The sequence below is a fragment of the Lacerta agilis genome, chromosome 17 (genome assembly GCF_009819535.1).
Source record: "Lacerta agilis isolate rLacAgi1 chromosome 17, rLacAgi1.pri, whole genome shotgun sequence".
Classification (NCBI taxonomy): domain Eukaryota; kingdom Metazoa; phylum Chordata; class Lepidosauria; order Squamata; family Lacertidae; genus Lacerta; species Lacerta agilis.
Window position 1 is genome coordinate 1625177 of NC_046328.1, and position 20711 is coordinate 1645887.

Genomic DNA, 20711 nt, shown 5'->3' on the forward strand with positions numbered 1-20711 from the left:
AGAAGCAAGGCATACAGAAGGGCATGCCCAGGTGACCATCGTAGCTTTCACACTATTTTGTCTTGTGAAAAATGCATCTAGCACTAGGGTGCACAAAAAATGTATTACTGTATGTGTTTTGATTTGGGTACCCACATCTGACCTCGACTTAGGGCATTTTTAAAAAAATGTAATCCACTTTCAATTAACATTCTTTTCCATAATTTCATATGCTAAATTTAGTACTTTAAAAACCTGACAGGTATTAACTTTACTTCAATGTCCTTTAAATATTAAGAAGTATTTGGACAAATGTATTGCAACTGCTTTCTATCACAACTGTTGTGCAACCTGCTCTAGCTCCACCTTTACCAGGGCTTAAAAATAAAATAAGTGCACCTGCCTATTCACCAATCTTCACTGAGTAAAGACAGAGGATGAGAAATCTCCCCACCCCACCCCCCTTAGGGACTGCATGCCAGTGCCAGGCAGACCCAGAGCACATGGAATTAGACCAAGAACTACATGTGACTCCTGAGATGTGGGTTCTTCACCCATATTTTATAAGGATCCCCCTTGTCTCCCATTAGACCCTACCTGTCCTTTGGGTGCAACACGCCTTACAAAAGGAATGATAACATCCTTAAACCACAGGCATAGTTCTTTGAGGGGAACTGTTGCAGGGATTGTATTAAGCAACTTGTCCAGCATTTTCACATTAAAGTCACTTTCGAAGTCTTCCTGGAGAAAAGGAAAGAGATTTTCACAAGCATCAGACCAGTGAACGGCTAGTGATTAGATGCAGCTACTTTCTTAAATCAAAGACTATCAGGTCCATGTGGCTCAGTATGCTCAACTCTGAGTCATCAGGCAGAGGGTTTTGCCAGTCCTGCTACCTTTGTTTCATACAAAGGGGATACAAGCCAATCTTAACGGACATGCGGTGGAGTAGTAAGATCTCTTGAGGAGCTGCAACCAAGATCAGGCAACGTATGTAGCAAGGTATTTCACAGAGTGTAGATACTTCAGTAACAAGAAATAGCAGTGGGGAGGAGTGTGGCAAGTACGGAGGGTGGTGCTGACCACTGGAAATATTCCAAACAATTCCAATAAATTCTTATTTTTTAAAAAAGGAAATATTCAAAACAATTTACCTGATGCCTTAGCCAGAGGTACTGTGCAGACATAAGATTTCCTTCTTTTATCTGTAAAAGGATGTCCCTGAAGAGGTCCTCATTGTTCAGAAATTCTAACCAAGCAGTTCCACTAGAACCACAAAAATTGAACATTAAACCATAGCCCAACAAAAACAAATTACGAATACGAAAACAGAGGTGCAATTAAGCTACAGAAGATTCTTCCTCCAAAAATGTGTTCAGCTTTGAACTTCTGTAACCAACCCAAGAGGTTTTGGATTAGATGACACAAGAAAAAAATGAAAAATCAAATTACCATGGAACTCTGCTGGCTGAGCCTTGCTTATAGATTCAAAACAAACTATAAACACTTCCTGTCTGGCTACCATGGTGAACGGCTGCGCCCATTACACTTTTCATTACATTATGCCTTTCCGTGCGTTTAATCAATGATAATATGGGAGTAATTGTCCTCCCAACCTTCCCCCCCAAGGGCTGGGAGGGGGCAGCTCTACCCGCAGTTCATCCAATGCCTGCTGCCCATCCAGAAGGAAGAGCGGGCAAGGGGTGCTGGGTGCAATGCTCCACGCGTTTTCAGCAACTCTCCAAAGCTGTCACCATGAGCAGAGGACACCTGCTTTTTAAGATGAAATTTGGACTTAATTAACAGGCATGCTCTGAACTAGGGGAGATAAAGTACTCTGCTAACTGATTCAGCCACTGGGTGCCAAGGATTTGACCTGGAGAAGGATTATCGTTGCAATTGGACTGGTATGTCGGAACGGAGGGGGGGGTGAGCCTCCATTATTTTTTATATATTTTGTGCATCTGCTATTTTATTTGGCAAATTCCCCTCAAAAGACTGACTGCCTGATTGTTTGAAAATGCAAGTGGGATTGAAAGAATATCTGAAGAAGTGAGCATGCACACGAAAGCTCATACCAAGAACAAACTTAGTTGGTCTCTAAGGTGCTACTGGAAGGATTTTTATTTTTTTATTTTGTTTTGACTATGGCAGACCAACACGGCTACCTACCTGTATCTTGCTATTGTTATGGTTTAACTACAAAACTGACTGAAAATTTGGCTGATTTTGGCAAAGACACTTAATGGAATGATAAAAGAATTTATGGTGGGAGTAATGGTGTTCTTGTTGAAGCAGTAGCTTGTTAGCAGCTGGAAAGAGATCAAAGAAGGGAAGTTTGGATATATGCCTGGCGCTAATGGCGGAGGGCCGGTCTCCCTTTGCCTTGGCTGTGACGCACAGAGAATTATCTGTGTGTGCAGAAAACGAAAGTGAAGGGTCGCCAAACAGAATGTTGGATTACAACAGGAAGATAAGGAAAATAAAGAAGAAAAAACTTATTTCACACAGAACTACATAGGGAGGTTCACCTGACGCCTTCATTATGTATTTTCAGAAGCCAGGCGAAAACCTTCCTCTTCAACCAGGCCTTTGGCTGATTAATATTCTACAGCCTTTTAAATGTGTCTGTGAGAAGGGGGGTATTGTTTTGCTGTTTTGATCTACTTCTTTCCTGTATATTCTGGCGTATAAGACTACTTTTTAATCCAGGAAAATCTTCTCAAAACTCGGGGGTCGTCTTATATGCCGGGTGGAGAATCTGCGGTTGAGTATATCTCAAACTGTATATTTTAACTGGAAAAGTTGGGTGTCATCTTATACGCCGGAAAATACGGTACTTGTTTTTATCCTGTATTTTATTCTGTGAACTTATGATTAAGATCTTATGATTAAGGGTGGTATATAACTCTTAATAGGATTTTAAAAAATCCAAATCCCCATTATTTTTGTCTTCTGTAGTCTTGCAAAATAGAAAAAAAATTCAGAAGTTACTATAGTTAATATACATCATTCTAGAAAATGTTATAATTTACACATGCACAAACCCAAAATCAACACAAGAAAAAAACAAGATAGACCTGAACATCTCTGATCCAAATGCTCCACAAAATGTAGTTAGCTTTGCTTGTGTCTTCATCACCTAGATGGAAAAACCCACTGATTTTCAAGAAAAATACTTGGATGCACATTTAACAAGAGATCTGCCAATAGACTGACAGATTCTTCAGAACTGCCAACTCAGTATCCCACTGTGCACGATTAGGTTGGAGGGCACCCAGGGATGGGCTGAGCCTTTTAGCCTTTTCTGGAATCTCCTCCTCTGAAAACGCCACTGGCTCACATCTTGGGGCATTCTAAGAAGATCCCAGGGGGGCTTTTGCTTTAATTCTGCCAAAAAAACTATTTATTGGGGAGGCATTTTTAAAATTAATCACCTTTTACAAATATCGCTCAAGTTGATTTACAGACATATCACAAAAACAGCTAAAATATTTTGAAAAGCACAAAAAAATGACTGGAAAAATTTGAAAAACAATACAAAATGAACACCTAAGCCTTTTCATCCTGTTGGAAAATAGCTTTTATCTGTTGCTATTCTTTACTATGTTATTCATTAATTGTTTCATTACTATTCTCATTATAAACTATCTTGTGAAGGTTTGCCCTAAAAAGTAGAGCAGAAATGTATTAAAATAAATTTAAATGTTTCACTCTGTACATGAAACAGCATAATGCAGTGCTTGAGTCAGAAGCATACCTACACTCCCTTGTGCCCTTGGCAAAAAGACTTATCAGTGCCCTGCCTCACAGCCTCTATACAGTTGCTAGAGGAGCCAAGCCAGTGTAGAGGCCAAGGTTCTCTTTCCAGTTCCTCATTTCACCCACATCCCAGTAATAATTTAAAGGTCTAGGATAGATTGATTTCCATTACCTTTGTAAGAGATGCTGGGTCCCCAATCAAGAAAGGGGCAACAGTATTGTCATTTCTCTTCAGGATCTGAAATGATAAATGCTAAATTAACTTGCAGTCCAATGCAAACATTGTAACAAAAAAATCTACATGGGTAGCTGTAAACTAGGTTTGCTTCTGGATGTCTGAACAATATCTAGTGCTGGAGCAGGGCCTGCACAAGAGAGCTCTAGAGGGAACTGGTCAAAGGAACTCAGTAAACAACTGTTAACCCAGCTCAGAATCTCACTGCCTGCCCTGCCCTTCTTCGTCATCTGCTGGGTTCTCAGCTGTAATTTTTGACTCCTTCATCCAAAGAGACTTCATCCTACAGAGCTATCTGGTGATAATGCCTCCTGGCAGCCAGCCCAATACTCCTAGGCTGTCTCTGGGGCTTCCCACCAGATGCTCTGCCATCTTCACTCTTAAGGTTTGGATGAGCAGAAAGAATCAGGGTTTGAGGCAAAGCGAGTAATGTGGCTGGAGAGGTTGTCAGCGACCCAGGTGACACTCGGGACTTTACACTGCTTTAGAACTGCAGCAGGTTCCTCCAGGCCTCGGCTAAGCTTCGGTTCTCCATGGGGTCCCCCACCTCTTCCTCCAAGACGGGTCTCCCAAGGCCCTAGTCGAGTAGGATGCGTGAAAGCACCTACCAAAACCTACCCTGGTTCTAGCATAGTTCAGCATTTCCCGAGCACTTTCATATGTTGGCCATGGTGTATTTATGCAGTACTCGGTCACAAACTGGTTATCCTATTTAGAAGGAGAAACAATTAAAAACACAAAAACCACAACAAAGAATAAACTTATCTTCTAAACAGCTTAAAAGAAAAACCTATCACATGTGCAAATTATCTACTGCAAGAGAGCTACAGGTACACATGCACAAGACACGCATAGAGTATGGCTTCTCCACAGAACATCTAAATCAGGTGTAGCGGTATAGGCTCTGAACCTGGTAAGGGCTGATAAACTGCAGTTGAATCCTGGTCAGATGGAGGTCCTGTGGGTGAGAGGTACTTGGATCCAGGAAACAGGTGAATTGCCTTTATAGACAGAATTGCACACCCTCTGAAGGAACTGGAGTATAGTGTAGGCCAGTGTTTTTCAACCTTTTTTGGGCAAAGGCACACTTGTTTCATGAAAAAAATCACGAGGCACACCACCATTACAAAATGTTAAAAAAATTAACTCTGTGCCTATACTGACTATATATAAAGTAATTCTCTTGAATTTTTCAATTTTTCCCACGGCACACCAGGCAACATCTCGCGGCACACTAGTGTGCCACGGAACAGTGGTTGAAAAACACTGGTGTAGGCGTACTCATGGATCCATCATTGATCACTGGAGGTTCTAGTTGTCTCTGTGACTAAGAGTGCCTTTTACCAGCTTTGGCTGATGTGCCTACAATAGCTCATTGAAAGGGATATCCTGGCTATCAGTAGCCTCGAGACTGGATTAATGCAGTGCATTCTATGTTGTAGGCCACTTAGATATTTTGTATATAAAGTGGATAAAAAAATGCTTTTAAATAAAGAAATATAGTAGGATAAATCCATACCTTTATTTTATCCAGGATTTCTTTAGCTTGAGCCACAGGTTCTAGCCAGGCTGACTGGCAATCTCCAGCAACAGACTCTGAAGCCAATCTCTCCAAAATAGTGCTCATTTTCACTTTGTATACGTTCTGTTGTTTTTTAAACACACACATAATACATTATTTCCCCTTTGGAAAAAAATATTGTTTGTTTTCAGAGTAGCAGGCCTGTCTAGTATTGTCAAAGTAAAATTAGCAGAACATTTGCCCCTTGCCTCCATTAACAATTTTGAAATTTACCGTATTTTTCGCTCCATAGGACGCACTGGACCATAGGGCGCACCTCATTTTTAGAGGAGGAAACCCAGGAAAAAAACATTTTTCTGGTTTTCCTCCTCTAAAAGCCCTGTTTGTTTGTTTTTTTTTTTTTTTTTTTTGAGGATCAGCTAAAAGTTTTGCAGCTTTTTTGCAAAGGGAAAAGCCCTGGCTTTTTTTAGGATCAGCTGAAAGTTTTGCAGCTGTTTTTGCAAAGGCAAAAGGCCTTTTTTAGGATCAGCTAAAGGCTTTGCAGCTTTTTTGCAAAGGGAAAAGCCCTGGTTTGTTTGTTTTTTGGTTGTTGTTTTTTTTGAGGATCAGCTAAAGGTTTTGCAGCTTTTTTTGCAAAGGGGGAAAAGCAAAGCTCCTTTTGCAAAGGGGGAAAAACAAAGAGGAAAAGCCCCATTTTTATGGGGTTTAACTCACATTTCTGAAAAATCTTAAGGAAAAGGAGCCATTTCTACTGTTTCCAGACAGATAATCTAATCAGCCAGTCACATGTCCTGGGGAAACAAACAACCTCCCTCTGCAGCACATTCAACAAAGGAGGGCGGGGCTGAAAGGGAGCCGGGACTCTTATCTCTCTCCCGATCTATTTCTGATCAGCTGCTGAGCGGGGTCCTTTCAACACTCCCTTTTCTCTTTGTAAAATAAAAAGCACAATCTGCTTTTGGCTCCTGGGCAATTCAGCTCCAGGGACCACCATTCGCTCCATAAGACGCACAGGTATTTCCCCTTACTTTTTAGGAGGAAAAAAGTGCGTCTTATGGAGCAAAAAATACGGTACATTTAAAACTCCTGCTGTAGTGGGTAACTGGAATGAGTAGGCATAGAAGCTACCAGAGAGCTTCCTTGTCTACTTATTTCATTGTAGTTTTGCAGCTGGCAGTAAGTGATGAGGTACGATTTGCAGACAAAGTCCTTTACCTCAACATCCAGTCCAAATTGAAGAGCAAAATTCTCAGCTTCAGTAAATCTGTGCCTGTGAAGTAAACGGCTCAGTCTAAAAAGGGGGAGAAAATGAAGTGCTGTTACCTCCCACTTAAAAATGGTTATAGCCAGTTAAATCTATCCATCTAATTACTTACACTCACAACCTTGGGCTGGTGGGAGGGGGGTAAATAAAGAGTGGGAGAAACCCAGTCTTCATTATACACCTTTAGGCACCAGGAGAAAATGTTCCTCTTCTCCCAGGCCTTTGGCTGATTGAGATCCGATGCCTTTTAAAATGTGTTGTGGGAGAAGGATTATCGACTTGTTTTTGTTCTTATTTTTATTATGTATTCTGTTTGGGGGGGGGGGTTATATTGTAATTTTATGTTGTGAACCACCCTGAGATCTACAGGCACAGGCTGGTATACTAACTAAACTAACTAACTAACTAACTATTTTCCCACCACCAATGCACTCAGCAAGGCTTCTCCACCACAGGAAAAAAAGCCTTGTAAGGAACGGTTGAGGGAGCAGGGTTTGTCAAGAAAGGAAAAGAGGAGATACGATAGCCATCTTCAAATATGTAAATGGGCTGCCACAAGGAAGATGCAGCAAGCTAGTTTTCTCCTGCTCTGGAGGACAGGGTGCAAATGAATGGTTTCAAGTTATAAGAAAGAAGATTCTGACTTAACATCAGGAAGAACTTTCTGACAGTGGAGCAGACTCCCTTGAAGGATGATGGTCTCTCTTTCCTTTAGTTGCGATTCCTCCATTGCTGGGAGTTGGACTAGATGACCCTAGGGGTTCCTTCCAGCTCTACAATTCTACGATTAAATACAGTGGTACCTCTGGCTGAGAACAGGATCCGTTCCGGAGCCCCATTTGCAACCTGAACAGAGCACAACCTGAAGCGCAGCGTCTGCGCATGCGCAAAACGCGATTTGGCACTTCTGTGCGTGGGCAAAGTGGAAAACCCGGAAGTAACCCGTTCTGGTACTTCCAGGTTCGGCGCGTTCGTAACCCGTGCCGAACGCAACCTGCAGTATGACTGCAACTGAGGACCAGGAGGGTTGAACTGCCTTACAGGACCACCACATAAGGAAATATGACCAAACCTCCTCACACCATCTCCAGCAAGCAGCTGTGGTAGCTGAAATTATGTGGCATTCAGACAGGAAAGAGGTGCTATCTATGCAATCATTTTAGTGATTATTCTCTTAGATGTCAAGAAACTGATTTCAGAGGTTTCTTGGTCCAAAGCCAATTTCATTTACTGTTAGGGATTTCCATCTGGAGATCCATTTCTCTTCTTGTGTTCTTATTGGGAGAATAAGTCTGCAATTAACTCAATAGGACTTACTTCTGAGTGGACACTTATAGGATTGTAATGTTAAGCATATGTTTAACTCTTTCACATTGAAGTTAACTTTGGGCTCAGTCATATCACAAGTACCAAATTTTATACATAATCAGTAGTAGAAGCCAAAATATATGTATACCTGTTCTCAGGCAAGGCTTCAGTTAAGCATCTCAATACCAGAAGTGAGACTGGGTGGTCTGATGCCCTAGAAATGAGTGTGTGGTTAAAAAAAGAGCTTTGATAACCATCAAAAATAAAGCAGCAGCTTTTTATTATATTTTATTGAAGTGCAAACTTACCTTTGGTTATTTTCATACATCCCTTCCAAAAAGTAAATTGTATCCTGCATGGGAAACGATATGTAGCATGTGCCTTAACCGTACAAGATGTCAAAGAAATAAACAACCACCAGACTTTTAGAAGACATCTGAAGGCAGCCCTGTTTAGGGAAGCCTTTAATATCTGATGAATCCTTGTATTTTAATATTCTGCTGGAAGCCACCCGGAATGGCTGGGGAAACCCAGCCAGATGGGTGGGGTATAAATAAATATATATTATTACTACTACTACTACAAGTGTACGAGTAGAGGAAATGCCCACATGGCTGAGCAACTGGGAAACAACGGAACATGCCTTTTTTTTCACTGCCAATACTATACAGACATACAAGCTAAGATCATCCTGCCTATACTACACAAATTCCCAGGACATACAGAACAACTATATATATCCCTACTACTCCAAGATGAAAACCTAGATTTTGTGCTGCCATGATGGACATCCATTGAAGGATGGTTTGTGCCACAAAACAGGCCTAAACTGAAGGCCCATCATGCAAGACCTGTGCTGCTTCACATTCCGCCCCTTACAGCTGCTTTTAACTGCTTTATCTTCTGTTTCTATCTATGTTTATGTGAGTTACAATCACTTGAAGAAGAAAGGGATAAAAGCTAATAGTTAAGTCTTGTGCTTTAATTTTATTCACAAGTTTTTATCTTATGCTGGTCCACAACTGTAGTACTAAAGTTTGATGGTGAACAGTACAACTAGCTAGAAATTAAAGACAAAGCTTAACTGTTTTATTCAGTTTCACCAACTTTCATACATCTTCTTTGTATATGAAATTTTTCAGCTTTCTTTTCCAAAAATATCAGCCTGAATGCCTTAACTCCATTCACAGGCACATTACATTTGAATCATTTAGCAAGTAATGGAAAATATCTTTCTCTGGCTGGAACCCTGGAGAGATGCTCTCATGAATAAGGCCAACCTGGGCAACTGGATATGAAGGTTATATATTACTTCCAGAATTAAAGTCAGAGGGAGAGTGCTACTGTGCTAATGCGTCGCTTGCAGGCTTCCCTTCAGAATCTGCCTGGTCACTGTGGGAACAGAATGCTGGAATAGATGGACTTTTGAGTTTGATTCATGAGTGCTGCTCTTATATTCTTAGGAGACAGTAGTAACCTAGATAAACAAATAGTCCAACCTGATACAAGGAGGCTTCCTGATAATTTCCAGCAGAAACAGTTATTTTGTTTTTTCCTATTCACATTTCCATACAACATGTAGTTCCACCCTTTGGCTGCAATCCTAGACATACTTAGTAAGGAGGTTCTACTGAAGACTTACAGACAGACTTGAAAGGGGTGTGAACTTCCTCTGACATTCCCCCTCACCAGTCTTACTTAGGGATTGAAGAAATTGAAATAAAAACATACCGTATTTATTCCACTCTGAATCAATGAAGAAACATCAGTAGTTTCCAAAGAATAGAGCTGGTGCATAGTAGGCAGTGAAAACACCGTGATGTTCCTCGTCTACAGAGAAACAGTGCAATTAGGATCACCCTAAAGGATGCTGCCGAAATACAGGCACACAGTTTTGAAGCTTTTCTTTGATAGAAGACAATTACCTGCTTGCCATCACCAGGGTTTGTCAAAGCAACTAGTTTAAGACTGCCAATCCCCTGTCTTAACAAAAGAAGGGAAATGTATCAACTAATGACAAAAGTTATGAGCCATCACCATTTACATTTTATTTCAGTACTTTAGTTATTATATTGGTATCTCACCTTTCCTCCAAGGAGCAAAAAGTGGCATAAATGATTCTCACTCTTCCTATTGTATTCTATGATGTAGGTTAGTCAGAGAGTGACTGGTCCAAGGTCACCGAGTAAGCTTCATGGCTGAGTGAGAATTTGAACCCAGTTGGATATTCTAACCACTATACCACGATGGCTCCATCAGGAGGGGGCATCAAGTTGCCTATCCTTGCCATATGGGGACAGGAAACCTGTGGCCCTCCGATGATTATGGATTCCCAACACCCCTGTGTTTCAGCGTGGAACATGGCTACTAGCCAGAGGTGTAGTTCAATAATAATAATAATGATAATGATAATAATAATAATAATAAAAATTATTTATACCCCGCCCTTCCAACTGATTAGTCACACAACACATACACACAGCCCATTCCTATGGATGTTGGCTCAGAAATTAGGTCCCTCTTTGTTCCCAGGGGCTTATTCTGAAGTCAGTGAATACAAAACTTGAAGAAAGGTGGGGGCATCAGCTCTGGTAAGAGGCTAAGTGAGGAACCTTTCTGCTGTGGCACACCCTTTCATATTTCTCAGCAAGTATGCTATAATCCTCAATTTACCCTGAAGCTGCTGAAAAATCCGATTCTGAAATCAGAAGAAATTCTTCCATATGAACAGAACCACAGTTCCAAATCATGGTAAGAGTGCAAATATTCCACAAAGACAAAACGTTCTACAAGAAAAGGAAAACAGAAGTGTCATTATGATGTGACTAAGACTATATGAACCATGACGGTATAATTTGTGATACTTAGATCTTTCAAAGTATGAAACAAATATTTCTATTTTGGTGGATAATTTGTCACGTCAATCAGGGCTGTCAATGGCGTCTGTCCCTTCATCGTTTCCATTTTTTCTCCATGGTGCACATCTTCTCTCACATTGGTCCCCCTCTCACATGACAAGATATGTTGCTAGTACAGTCATACCCTGGGTTGCGCACGTTCGAGTTAAGAATGGCCGCAACCCGGAAGCATTTCCGGAGCGTGCGTGACCCCTGGATGCGCAGAACGCTTCTATGCACTTTGCGCATGCGCAGAAGCGCTCAAATCGCGCTACTTCCAGGTTTTCGGGGGGTTGGGTGTTCATGTTAAGCATGCCCGTGTTACGTAGCGCGATCCGGAACGGATCACGTGTGTAACACGGGGTACCACTGTATGCAAAAACAGTCAAGTTCCAAGAATCCCAGGTATGCACCTCCAGATGGTGGAGACTTCAGGCACCATCCAGGCACTGATAGCCAGGTGCAAAATATGCCTGGCAAATTTTGAACACTGGAAATCCTGACTGACCAATTAACCATTTCACAAAAGGAATATCAATCGGGGGAGGGGGTAGAGGCTCACACCTCGACATGGTATCCTTTTACTGACTTTGTTAAGACAATCGTTAAAGGTTTTCACTCTCCATCAAGTCATGGAATCTTATCAAGAAACACTTTCATTTGATTGGCTTTCTTGAAACATCTAAAACCATCAGCTGCTATTTTTCCTTCTTTTCTACTAAACTCTATATTCCTTGTATGGGTATGCTTTGTTACTTGAAATTAGAAATCAATTAAAAAGAAAAGTAGCCTTTATCTTAAACATTCTTAAAACATAACCAAAGTTTAATATCTTAATTAACCATTTAAATAGGAGCTCATAATGGCTATGAATGCCCCTGAATTCCCCTAGTGGAAACAAACGTTTTCTTACTAATTGCCAAATACTGAAACTATGGAACATAACCTTATCCAGGAGCAATTTGTAAAATTGGGCAACAAATAAATCAAAATAGCACCTGCCTTATTATCCAAGACAAACAATAATTCGTCTACAACCTGAAGCATTTTTGCAGCTGTAAAAAAATGTAAAAAGGAAAAAAGATGTAAGTCTGTTAATTTCTTGCTCTAAAAAGTTGCATTTGAAATAGAAACTGTAAAACAGGGGTGTGGAACCTGTGGTCCTCCAGATATTACAGGACTCCAATACAGCCCTAGCCAGTAAGGCCAGCAGTCAGGGAAGTTTTTTAATGTTTAATATTTTATTATGTTTTTATGTATGTTCAAAGCTGTCCAGAGTGGCTGGGGCAACTCAGTCAGGTGTGTGTGGTACAAATAATAATGATGATGGCATTGACAATCATGAGGATAGTAGCTGCAGCCCAGCAGCATCTGGAGAATCACAGGGTTCCCCATCCCTACAGTAAAACACCTGGGGTCTCTGAACAGAAACTCTAGGGTCCTGAGGCCCTAGAGCGTTGCTCTGGGGATTTAAGATGACCATAACAGATTAGGAAACAGGGTCAAAGCTCATAAAGATTTCAATAGAGACAAATGTACCTGGGACCCAGGTGAACGCCATAATTTGGGACACAACACAGCACAGCGTGCACCTATGTTCACATCCTCTATCACAGTACATGTTTCTCATACACAACTGACCTCACTCGGCTTGCTGTATAAGCACGTTTTCACAGTCACAGCTACAATGTAACTCTGCCATTGTCCTCTATTGGAAATGTACTGGAAAGATAGGCATGTCTCTCATTCCACACTTAATGTAATGCTCATTAAATCCCAAAGCCAGAGATGTCCGGTATCAATCAAATAATCTCTGTCGATTGAGTAAATGAAGGATTTACACTGTAGAGCAATAGAATCATAGAGTTGGTAGTTTAAGCATTTTCTCCCTGCATCACCACCTGAGAATAGATGTATTTCTGTCTTTTTCCTAGCAAGCAGGGCCTCTTGTTTTCTTATCAGCTTAGCAAAACACACTAAGAGCTCATTGCCCTTCACAGACTAGAAACTTCAAAGGCATTTGTATGAGACAGAAGAATAGTGAATCTATTAACTTTGCTCAGAACTATCTGTTGCCATTGTATTGCTGGTAGATAGGAGCATAATTTTTCTAAACCAATTTTAGGGGTCCACAAGCTGTTCATGCTCTGTTATCCAATCGCATTGCTGAAAAGAATCGTTCACAAATTAATCGTGTAAAGCAAAAGCTATAAAGATGTTTTGAAATGTATGCTCGCGGTCCATAATTCCTCTGGATCATTTATTCTTACAGCAGTCTGCAATAAATCTGAACTCTTTCCAAGATGCTGCTTGCCTTTATTTGGCTAAAAGGACTGGCGTATTTCCAGACCCCTTTTGTAGGGTAACACACTTGGGCAGGCATTATCAGCTGCACAAATGTAAGATGGAGGACACCTGGATTGTCAATAGTACATGTGAAAAAGACCTAGAGGTCTTAGACCACAGGCTGAACATGAGTCAACAGTGTGATGCAGCAGCAAAAAAAGCTAATGCTATTCTAGGCTTCATCAACAGAAGTATAGTGCCTAGAACCTAGATCAAGGGAAGTCTTAGTATTGCTCTGTTCCACCTTGGTCAGATCACGCTTGAACTGCTGTGTCCAGTTCTGGGCAGCACAATTTAAAAAGGATATTGACAAGCTGGAAGAGTATGGAAACAAAGGCTTTTAAATACCAAAAGTTGTGGGAAACTAAGTCTTTGGAAAAAGTGTTCTTTAGGATGCCTATACCTGGAAAACATACCTTCAATCAAACTTGAATCAGCAACACTTTGAATGTTTATCTGCCTTTTGTTAGGATTCACCTCCCAGACAGACATCACACAGTCACCTGTACCCTTTTAAGAAAAGAAGTATTTGTATCAGAAACCTGCATTCTGTTTCACAACAGACCTAATCGGTATTCAAGATATTTACTGATAGTTCTTATGAAAATCATTATAGGCACAAAGATTTTAAAATTGTAATAGCCAAATTGGAATCCTCCCACATCGATTTCTGGGATCAGCATTACATTTTAGAAGACTGGGCCACCAGTTGCTGGTGGATTTTTCCAGTGCTGCTTTGAATTGCAACTGCTACACACATTACAAAATCCTTCTGGGCCATCTAAAGGAGTTGGGAGCTGGGGACCCTGTTATGCAGTGGTTCTGCTTCTTCCTCCTGGGCCATATCCAGAAAGTGGTGTTGGAGGATGAGTGTTCAGACCCCTGGGCTCTCACTTGTGGGGTGCCTCAGGGCTTAATCCTCTCTCCCATGTTTTCAACATGAATATGAAGCTGCTGAGAAAAGATCATCGGGGTTTGGGCCGGCGTTCACCATTATGCAGATGATACCCAGCTCTAAAGGTAAAGGTACCCCTGACCATTAGGTCCAGTCACGGATGACTCTGGGGTTGCGGCGCTCATCTCGCTCTATAGGCCGAGGGAGCTGACGTTTGTCCGCAGACAGCTTCCGGGTCATGTGGCCAGCATGACTAAGCCGCTTCTGGCGAACCAGAGCAGTGCACGGAAACGCTGTTTACCTTCCCGCTGGAGCAGTACCTATTTATCTACTTGCACTTTGATGTGCTTTCAAACTGCTAGGTTGGCAGGAGCAGGGACCGAGCAACGGGAGCTCACCCCATCGCGGGGATTCAAACTGCCGACCTTCTGATCAGAAGGCACTCCTATGTGAGTGGCTGGAGGTGGCTGGTGGCTAACAGATTGAGGTTGAATCCTGACAATACAGAAGTATTGCTTTGGGGGGACGGGGTGGGCAGGTATGGAGGTCTCCCTGATCCTGAACTGGGCAAATGTGCCTGAAAGAGGTGGTGTACAGCCTGGGAGTAATTTTGGACTCACAGCTGTCCATGGAGGCGCAGGTCAATTCTGTGTCCAGGGCAGCTGTCTACCAGCTCCATCTGTGACGCAGGCTGAGACCCTACCTGCCCGCAGACTGTCTCGCCAGAGTGGTGCATGCTCTAGTTATCTTCCACTTGGACTACTACAATGTGCTCTACACGGGGCTAACTTTGAAGCACAGATTGCTGCAGATAAACCCACAGGAAGTTCACAAAGGTATTCAAATATTACTTACCCCTATTATCAAAGTGATATTGTTAGTTGTGTGCTTAGTTGTGGAAGTCAGGCAGCCAATGGTGTGATAGTCTTTTGTAGAAATAAAACATGTTTCTACCTGCCCTTGTAACTGTAAGGTAGACAAATAGTCACTCACAGATTTTACTTTTTGTTAAAGTGGTAGAAATAATGCACAATTGCAAGAGAAATGATAAAAAATTAATTTGGAGCAGTAACTTGATTTTAAAAACCTAATGAATTCTTTAGCCAAGTAGTTTTATCAATTACATTTCAGATATTTGGATAAAAATAGAATTTCTAAAGGAATAGGCATGCTTGCTCTATTTATAAGGTGATGCACGCATGTGTTGCAGCAGGCATCATCTTAGAAGAGGCATTCCCTCCTGTCCATGAGAGAAGTTGGTGCTTGCTATCTGTGATTCATATACAGGTAGGGCATACTTTTTCATCAGGGTCAGAGATATCAACCTTGAATCTGGCAGCTATCCTTATAAGAATGTTAACAAAGCTCTATGAAATCTCTTTGGCTTCCTGGAACAGAGTGATGCACAAAGTTATTTGCATCGTCCTGTTCCTGGGGCAAGTGGAAAGAATAACTCGCTCTGCTTAATCTCCATCACAGAACAGCAGTGGATTACAAATGTGAAAAATTAATTCATTTTTTAAAGTGGCAATTAACATTTTGCATCCCTAGTAGATCCGCACAAACACCCAGTACTATGAATCACAACCAAACTATTTCAAAAACCAAAACACATTATTTAAGATAGAAGAATGCTCCCACTTGCCTTCTTTGCAGTACTGAAGTCCAGCTTGTCAATTGCTGCATAAACATAAAAAGTGTGTTGAGAAAATCAACATTATATATCCATTTTTTAAAAGTATTTTCTATTGGACTGTTGTAGCCACAGATTCAGAAGGCAGATTTGATTTCTGTAAACCCTTTAGTGATCACACATTTATTAACTTGGCCTTTTTTAATGTATACTTCAGGAAATTTGCAGTTGCAGTAGCTTACTACAATAACTTATAGTATACAAACATAAAGAAAGAGTCTTGAAGCAGTTTAAGACTAACAGATTAGTGTAATTTAAGATTCCATGCACTAGTGTTTGTGCATCAACGAAATCTAATGCCATGATATATCAGTCTTTGAAAAAGTCTCATTACAGTGATACCTCCAGTTATGAACGGGATCCGTTCCAGAGGCCTGGCTGCATCCCGAAAACTTCGTAACCGGAGGCACCCTTCTGCGCACACACACGGAGCGATGGAGCGCTTCAGCGTATGTGCGTACGGCGAAACCTGGAAGAATACACTTCGGGGTTTGCCATGGCCGTAACCCAAAGATTCCGTAACCTGGAGGTTACATGTAAAGTTCGCGTGATAGTGCCTCACGAGTAACGGAGCAGGAGCCCAAACAGTCTTTTGCAGTTTTATTGTGCAAACTATTTACAGTGCAGAGCTACAAAAAGCATGTCTGTCTCAGTCACTGGCAGAATCCGGGAGTGGCCCCTTCCGGCTTCTCCCCTAGCATAAGAACTTCAGCACACCAAGTCTCCTCCTACCCTCCTTGCGTTTCACCCCTCTGCGCAACTAGGGCGACGGAAATGCTGTGCCTCCCTCGTGACCAGCCGGGCAAAGTGAGCGCAAGGTCTCAGCAACATCCCCAAGCCCTTTCTCCGCCACGCTCCCTGTTTGTCGCTCCTGGCTAGATGAGGCGCAGGGACTCTGTGGCATCCCTAAGCCCTCTCCTCCCCACTGGAGGTGTGGCTCCTTTCCCCGCTGGAAGAGGTGCTGCTGCTCAATTAGCGTCAGGGCTTTCTGTATGCTAACAGACCCTCCGTTCCCCTCAGCGGGCCAGGAGGCAGTTCCCTGACATCCCGCAACATGAGATACCACTGTATAGTGTTTCCTTGCTGGTTATAATACTGTTGCAGCACAACCCTAACCATGTCTACTCAGAAGTAATTCCCAGTGAATTCAACGTGGCTTCTTCTCAGGAAAAGAGGTTAGGATTGCAGCCGGATAACTCATCTCTGAATTTAATCTAATAATTAGGCAATAAATATTTATGCTGTTATTTAAAATAAAGATAGACAATAACATTCAGTTTCTCAAAATCTGCATTATCAAGAATATAAAACAAAACACTTTGGATAGATATATGTTGAACAAAGAAAGAAAAATATTGTCATAAATACTAGATTTAGAATTGATCAAAGGCAAAACCCACCACTACCACCACCACAGATCAGTTCATACAATCCAGACTAGAGCATGACTCAAGTATGCTTACTGTACAAGGAAGGTAACTCCAGATGACTCAATGGCCACATTCACATGCAAAATTAATCCACAATTTAACACTACATGCAAGAGTTGAAACAAAACTGAACCCACCTGCGCACATGGACACGCACACACACGCACACACACACACACACACACACTATTCTCTGAAAAGATTGTGAGGATTTTTGTAGCATTTAATTTCACTTTCACAAAATCCCAGATCATAATTGTGAAGAAACCCAAAATCTCCGTTTATAACAAACTCTGGTTAGTTTCAAAATAAGCCAACCTCAAGCCATGGGTTATGAAGACAAGTTGTTAACCTGAGATTGTGGTTTGCAAAAAACTGATTAGTTTAATACACCACAACAAGCTGTGATACTGTGAAAGCAACACTAAATGTTCCTGAAGTCCTGCTCAAGGTCATGTGAAAAGAATCCTGCATTCATTTATACATATTACAGTTGCAGCAGTTGTGTGATTACTGTTGGCTCTCTAGAGCAAACACATTGAAATTGGTCTGCATTGAGTACCACAAACCAATAAAGATTATCAAAGCCAGTGCAATTCAATTAATACACATAATCAATTAGCACTTAAACAAAATCTCTTGCTCCTGCAGTATTAAGATGTTGGTGCTCAGCACCTTACAAGACTGAGATTCTAATCATTACAGAAAGCAGAAAGAAAAACTTCATCTCTTACTACAGGTTTCCATGCAATGATGCACAATTAGGCTTTAGATCTAAAACAACATTTGTCCTACCTTCCTGAGTTTTGGCAAATGGGAGGTGCATAATGCAGAAGAAGCCACTGTTTGTGAGAATAAATGCATGGTAGGTTCCTATCAAAATAACCAAAGACAAGGTAAATGTCAAGAAGTCTTCCCAGCAAGGGTTATCAAATTGTGTCCATGTGATCTTCAAGTAAAGGAACTGCCACCTGGCATCTCCAAACATGAGCAAATAAAAGAAGAAAACTTTGTTTACACCAAGGTAATTGAAATCAAAATAAAAAATAATAATCAAGGGTGCAGAAGATGAAATATGATTAAAATTCATAGAATCAAATTCAAATCAGCATAATATAAGTCTCCTCTATCAGGCAAAATTCTATGGCATTACATTTCCTCCCCTCCCCCAAGTCAACCTGAGTTTACAAGAGAGAAAAACTGAAAGTGCAGATTATTCAGAAAAAAATATCTCACCTGTATCTCCATTATCTTTTTCTAGAATAAGATTCAGATAAGTCCTGTCATTTGAAGATCTTTGAACCAACATCTAAACACATTTTTTATTTTAAAAAATGTTATTAGAATGAATTTCAAAAAAGTAATGTAATTTGCACCACATTAATTTAATCCTACTCAAATCATGAATTTTGTAAATTACATTAGTATCTATTATAGTTTAAAATCAGTAAGCACATCAACAGCAGAAATTCACCAGGATACCAAAACTAAAGTTCAATCTTTGAATATATGCTTCACACCCGTAAGTCCCACAGTTCAATTATCAGCATCTCTAGTGAAATAGACCTCTGATAGCAAAATAGCCAATTCAAATGACTTGATAACACTGGACTGCAGTATTGATGTAACTGGGCTGGAATGGTTCACAAGTAACACTGAACTATGGTTTAGTATTACATGCCAAGCCTCAGGGCTCCCCCACTCCCCCACACCTCTTATCTACTATGGTTACTTGCTATGTTGAAATCCAGACAAACTGTGGTTAGTATTAACAATGGTTTAGGGAGAAAGCCAACTTCAAACAATAGTTTACAATCCTACCTTCTTTCCCTAAACTATATTTAACCCTAACCACAGTTCTTGGACAAAATGAGTAACTAGAGTTAGCTGAAAATATAAGCAAAAGTTTCCAATCTCTTCCTTGCAATCAGCAAAAGGAGGAAAAGGAAGGGGGCAATACGTGAGCCCAAAGCTCACCTAGGTTTATCCCCAGGTGTCACATATCAATGCAGCCAGTATGAGGCAACTTTAGAAAATTACACTTCGTATATTTAAGAATGTCTGAGGCAGCTGCATATAGTCATATAGAAGCAAAAAAGAAATAAGCTACATACATTAGTTAACAAGGTTTGCTTTGATGATACATGAATCAGATGTAGGTTTCCACTTCTCTCCCCAATCACAAGAAACTGTGCTTCTTGACACAATCCAACAACTTCCACCTCAGTCTCTAAAAGGTTTTAAAAAGAAGTATTCAGATGCCACAGGAGATGACTATATTCAGAAATAATGACGTATATAATGAGATGCAGTGATTTTTTGCCTCATATACTCCTCTGCTGTGGAAGTACTAGATAATTACTGTCTTAACTTATAGGTCAAAAGATGGCAAAATTATTTTGACAAACTTTTTAAAATTTGGGGTATGTGTCTATAATATACTAACATTAATACTGAGAGCCAGTACCCTGATCAAGTGATTTTATAAGGGCATGACAACACCAGGCTGATCTATTTCCTTCAAAGGGGAAAGAGTTCCTGTGTTCAGGATTTCAAAACCATATCACAGAACATGCAAAACTCCAGATCAGAGCACAGATTTCATTAAGAAAACAAACTGAGGTACACTATGCTGAAAGTTCCAAGTATTCAATTTATGGCTGCTTCAAGATACAAAATGGTAAACTCACCAAACTGAAGAAACATCTTAAGAGACTGGCAAATATTATCAAGCACCACCACTGTTCTGTCAGCCACCAACACACATCCATCACTGGAGGAGCAGCCATATAACTTTGGGTTCGACAAAACCTGAGCAATAAAAGAAAGCAGAACGTAAACAGACAGCATCTTAAAAAGCAGAGACATCACCTTGTGGACAAAGGTCCGTATAGTTAAAGCTATGGTTTTCCCAGTAGTAATGTATGGAACTGAGAGCTGGACCATAAAGAAGGCTGATCGCCGAAGAATTGATGCTTTTGAATTATGGTGCTGGAGGAGACTCTTGAGAGTCCCATGGACTGCAAGAAGATCAAACCTATCCATCCTTAAAGAAATCAGCCCTGACTTCCAACAAGGCACACTCACGAGTCAGGTCAGGGAACTATGCTCTGAGAATCTCGAGCATATCTGCTCATGGCTGGGGGAAAGGGGGAGTCAATACGGCGAAGCTGATCCTTCATTAAAGGTCTGTGAGGACAGTTCAGACCTGAGGAACCAAGCAGCGCAAAAAGAAGGGGTTTCCTTACTTCTGGCACTTAAAAGTGGAAGGAAAATAAGGAGAACCTCAACGCTTTAAAAAAGGGCCACCCTAGCCGTGAGACGCCGCGAGACCCTGGTGAGTGCTGCCGACTTCTCCGCGTTAAGAGCCGCAGCCTCCT

The 20711-nt window shown here is 41.1% G+C and overlaps 1 protein-coding gene across 1 annotated transcript in view; it reads right to left on the minus strand.

Annotated features, from left to right (window-relative positions):
- Positions 1-20711, minus strand: part of KNTC1 (kinetochore associated 1) — an 82009-nt gene that overhangs the window by 55658 nt on the left and 5640 nt on the right. Inside the window, exons 2-21 of the mRNA XM_033174388.1 lie at positions 20022-20142; positions 19446-19561; positions 18568-18640; positions 18127-18204; positions 15854-15888; positions 15064-15174; positions 13730-13823; positions 11970-12022; positions 10744-10856; positions 9996-10053; positions 9802-9900; positions 8379-8422; positions 8219-8284; positions 6714-6789; positions 5496-5621; positions 4595-4684; positions 3914-3979; positions 3060-3121; positions 1134-1245; positions 577-720 (exon numbers count right to left, since the gene is read on the minus strand). Coding sequence (XP_033030279.1) covers positions 577-720; positions 1134-1245; positions 3060-3121; positions 3914-3979; positions 4595-4684; positions 5496-5621; positions 6714-6789; positions 8219-8284; positions 8379-8422; positions 9802-9900; positions 9996-10053; positions 10744-10856; positions 11970-12022; positions 13730-13823; positions 15064-15174; positions 15854-15888; positions 18127-18204; positions 18568-18640; positions 19446-19561; positions 20022-20142 — 1737 coding nt within the window. The remainder of the gene's footprint in view (positions 1-576; positions 721-1133; positions 1246-3059; positions 3122-3913; positions 3980-4594; positions 4685-5495; positions 5622-6713; positions 6790-8218; positions 8285-8378; positions 8423-9801; positions 9901-9995; positions 10054-10743; positions 10857-11969; positions 12023-13729; positions 13824-15063; positions 15175-15853; positions 15889-18126; positions 18205-18567; positions 18641-19445; positions 19562-20021; positions 20143-20711) is intronic.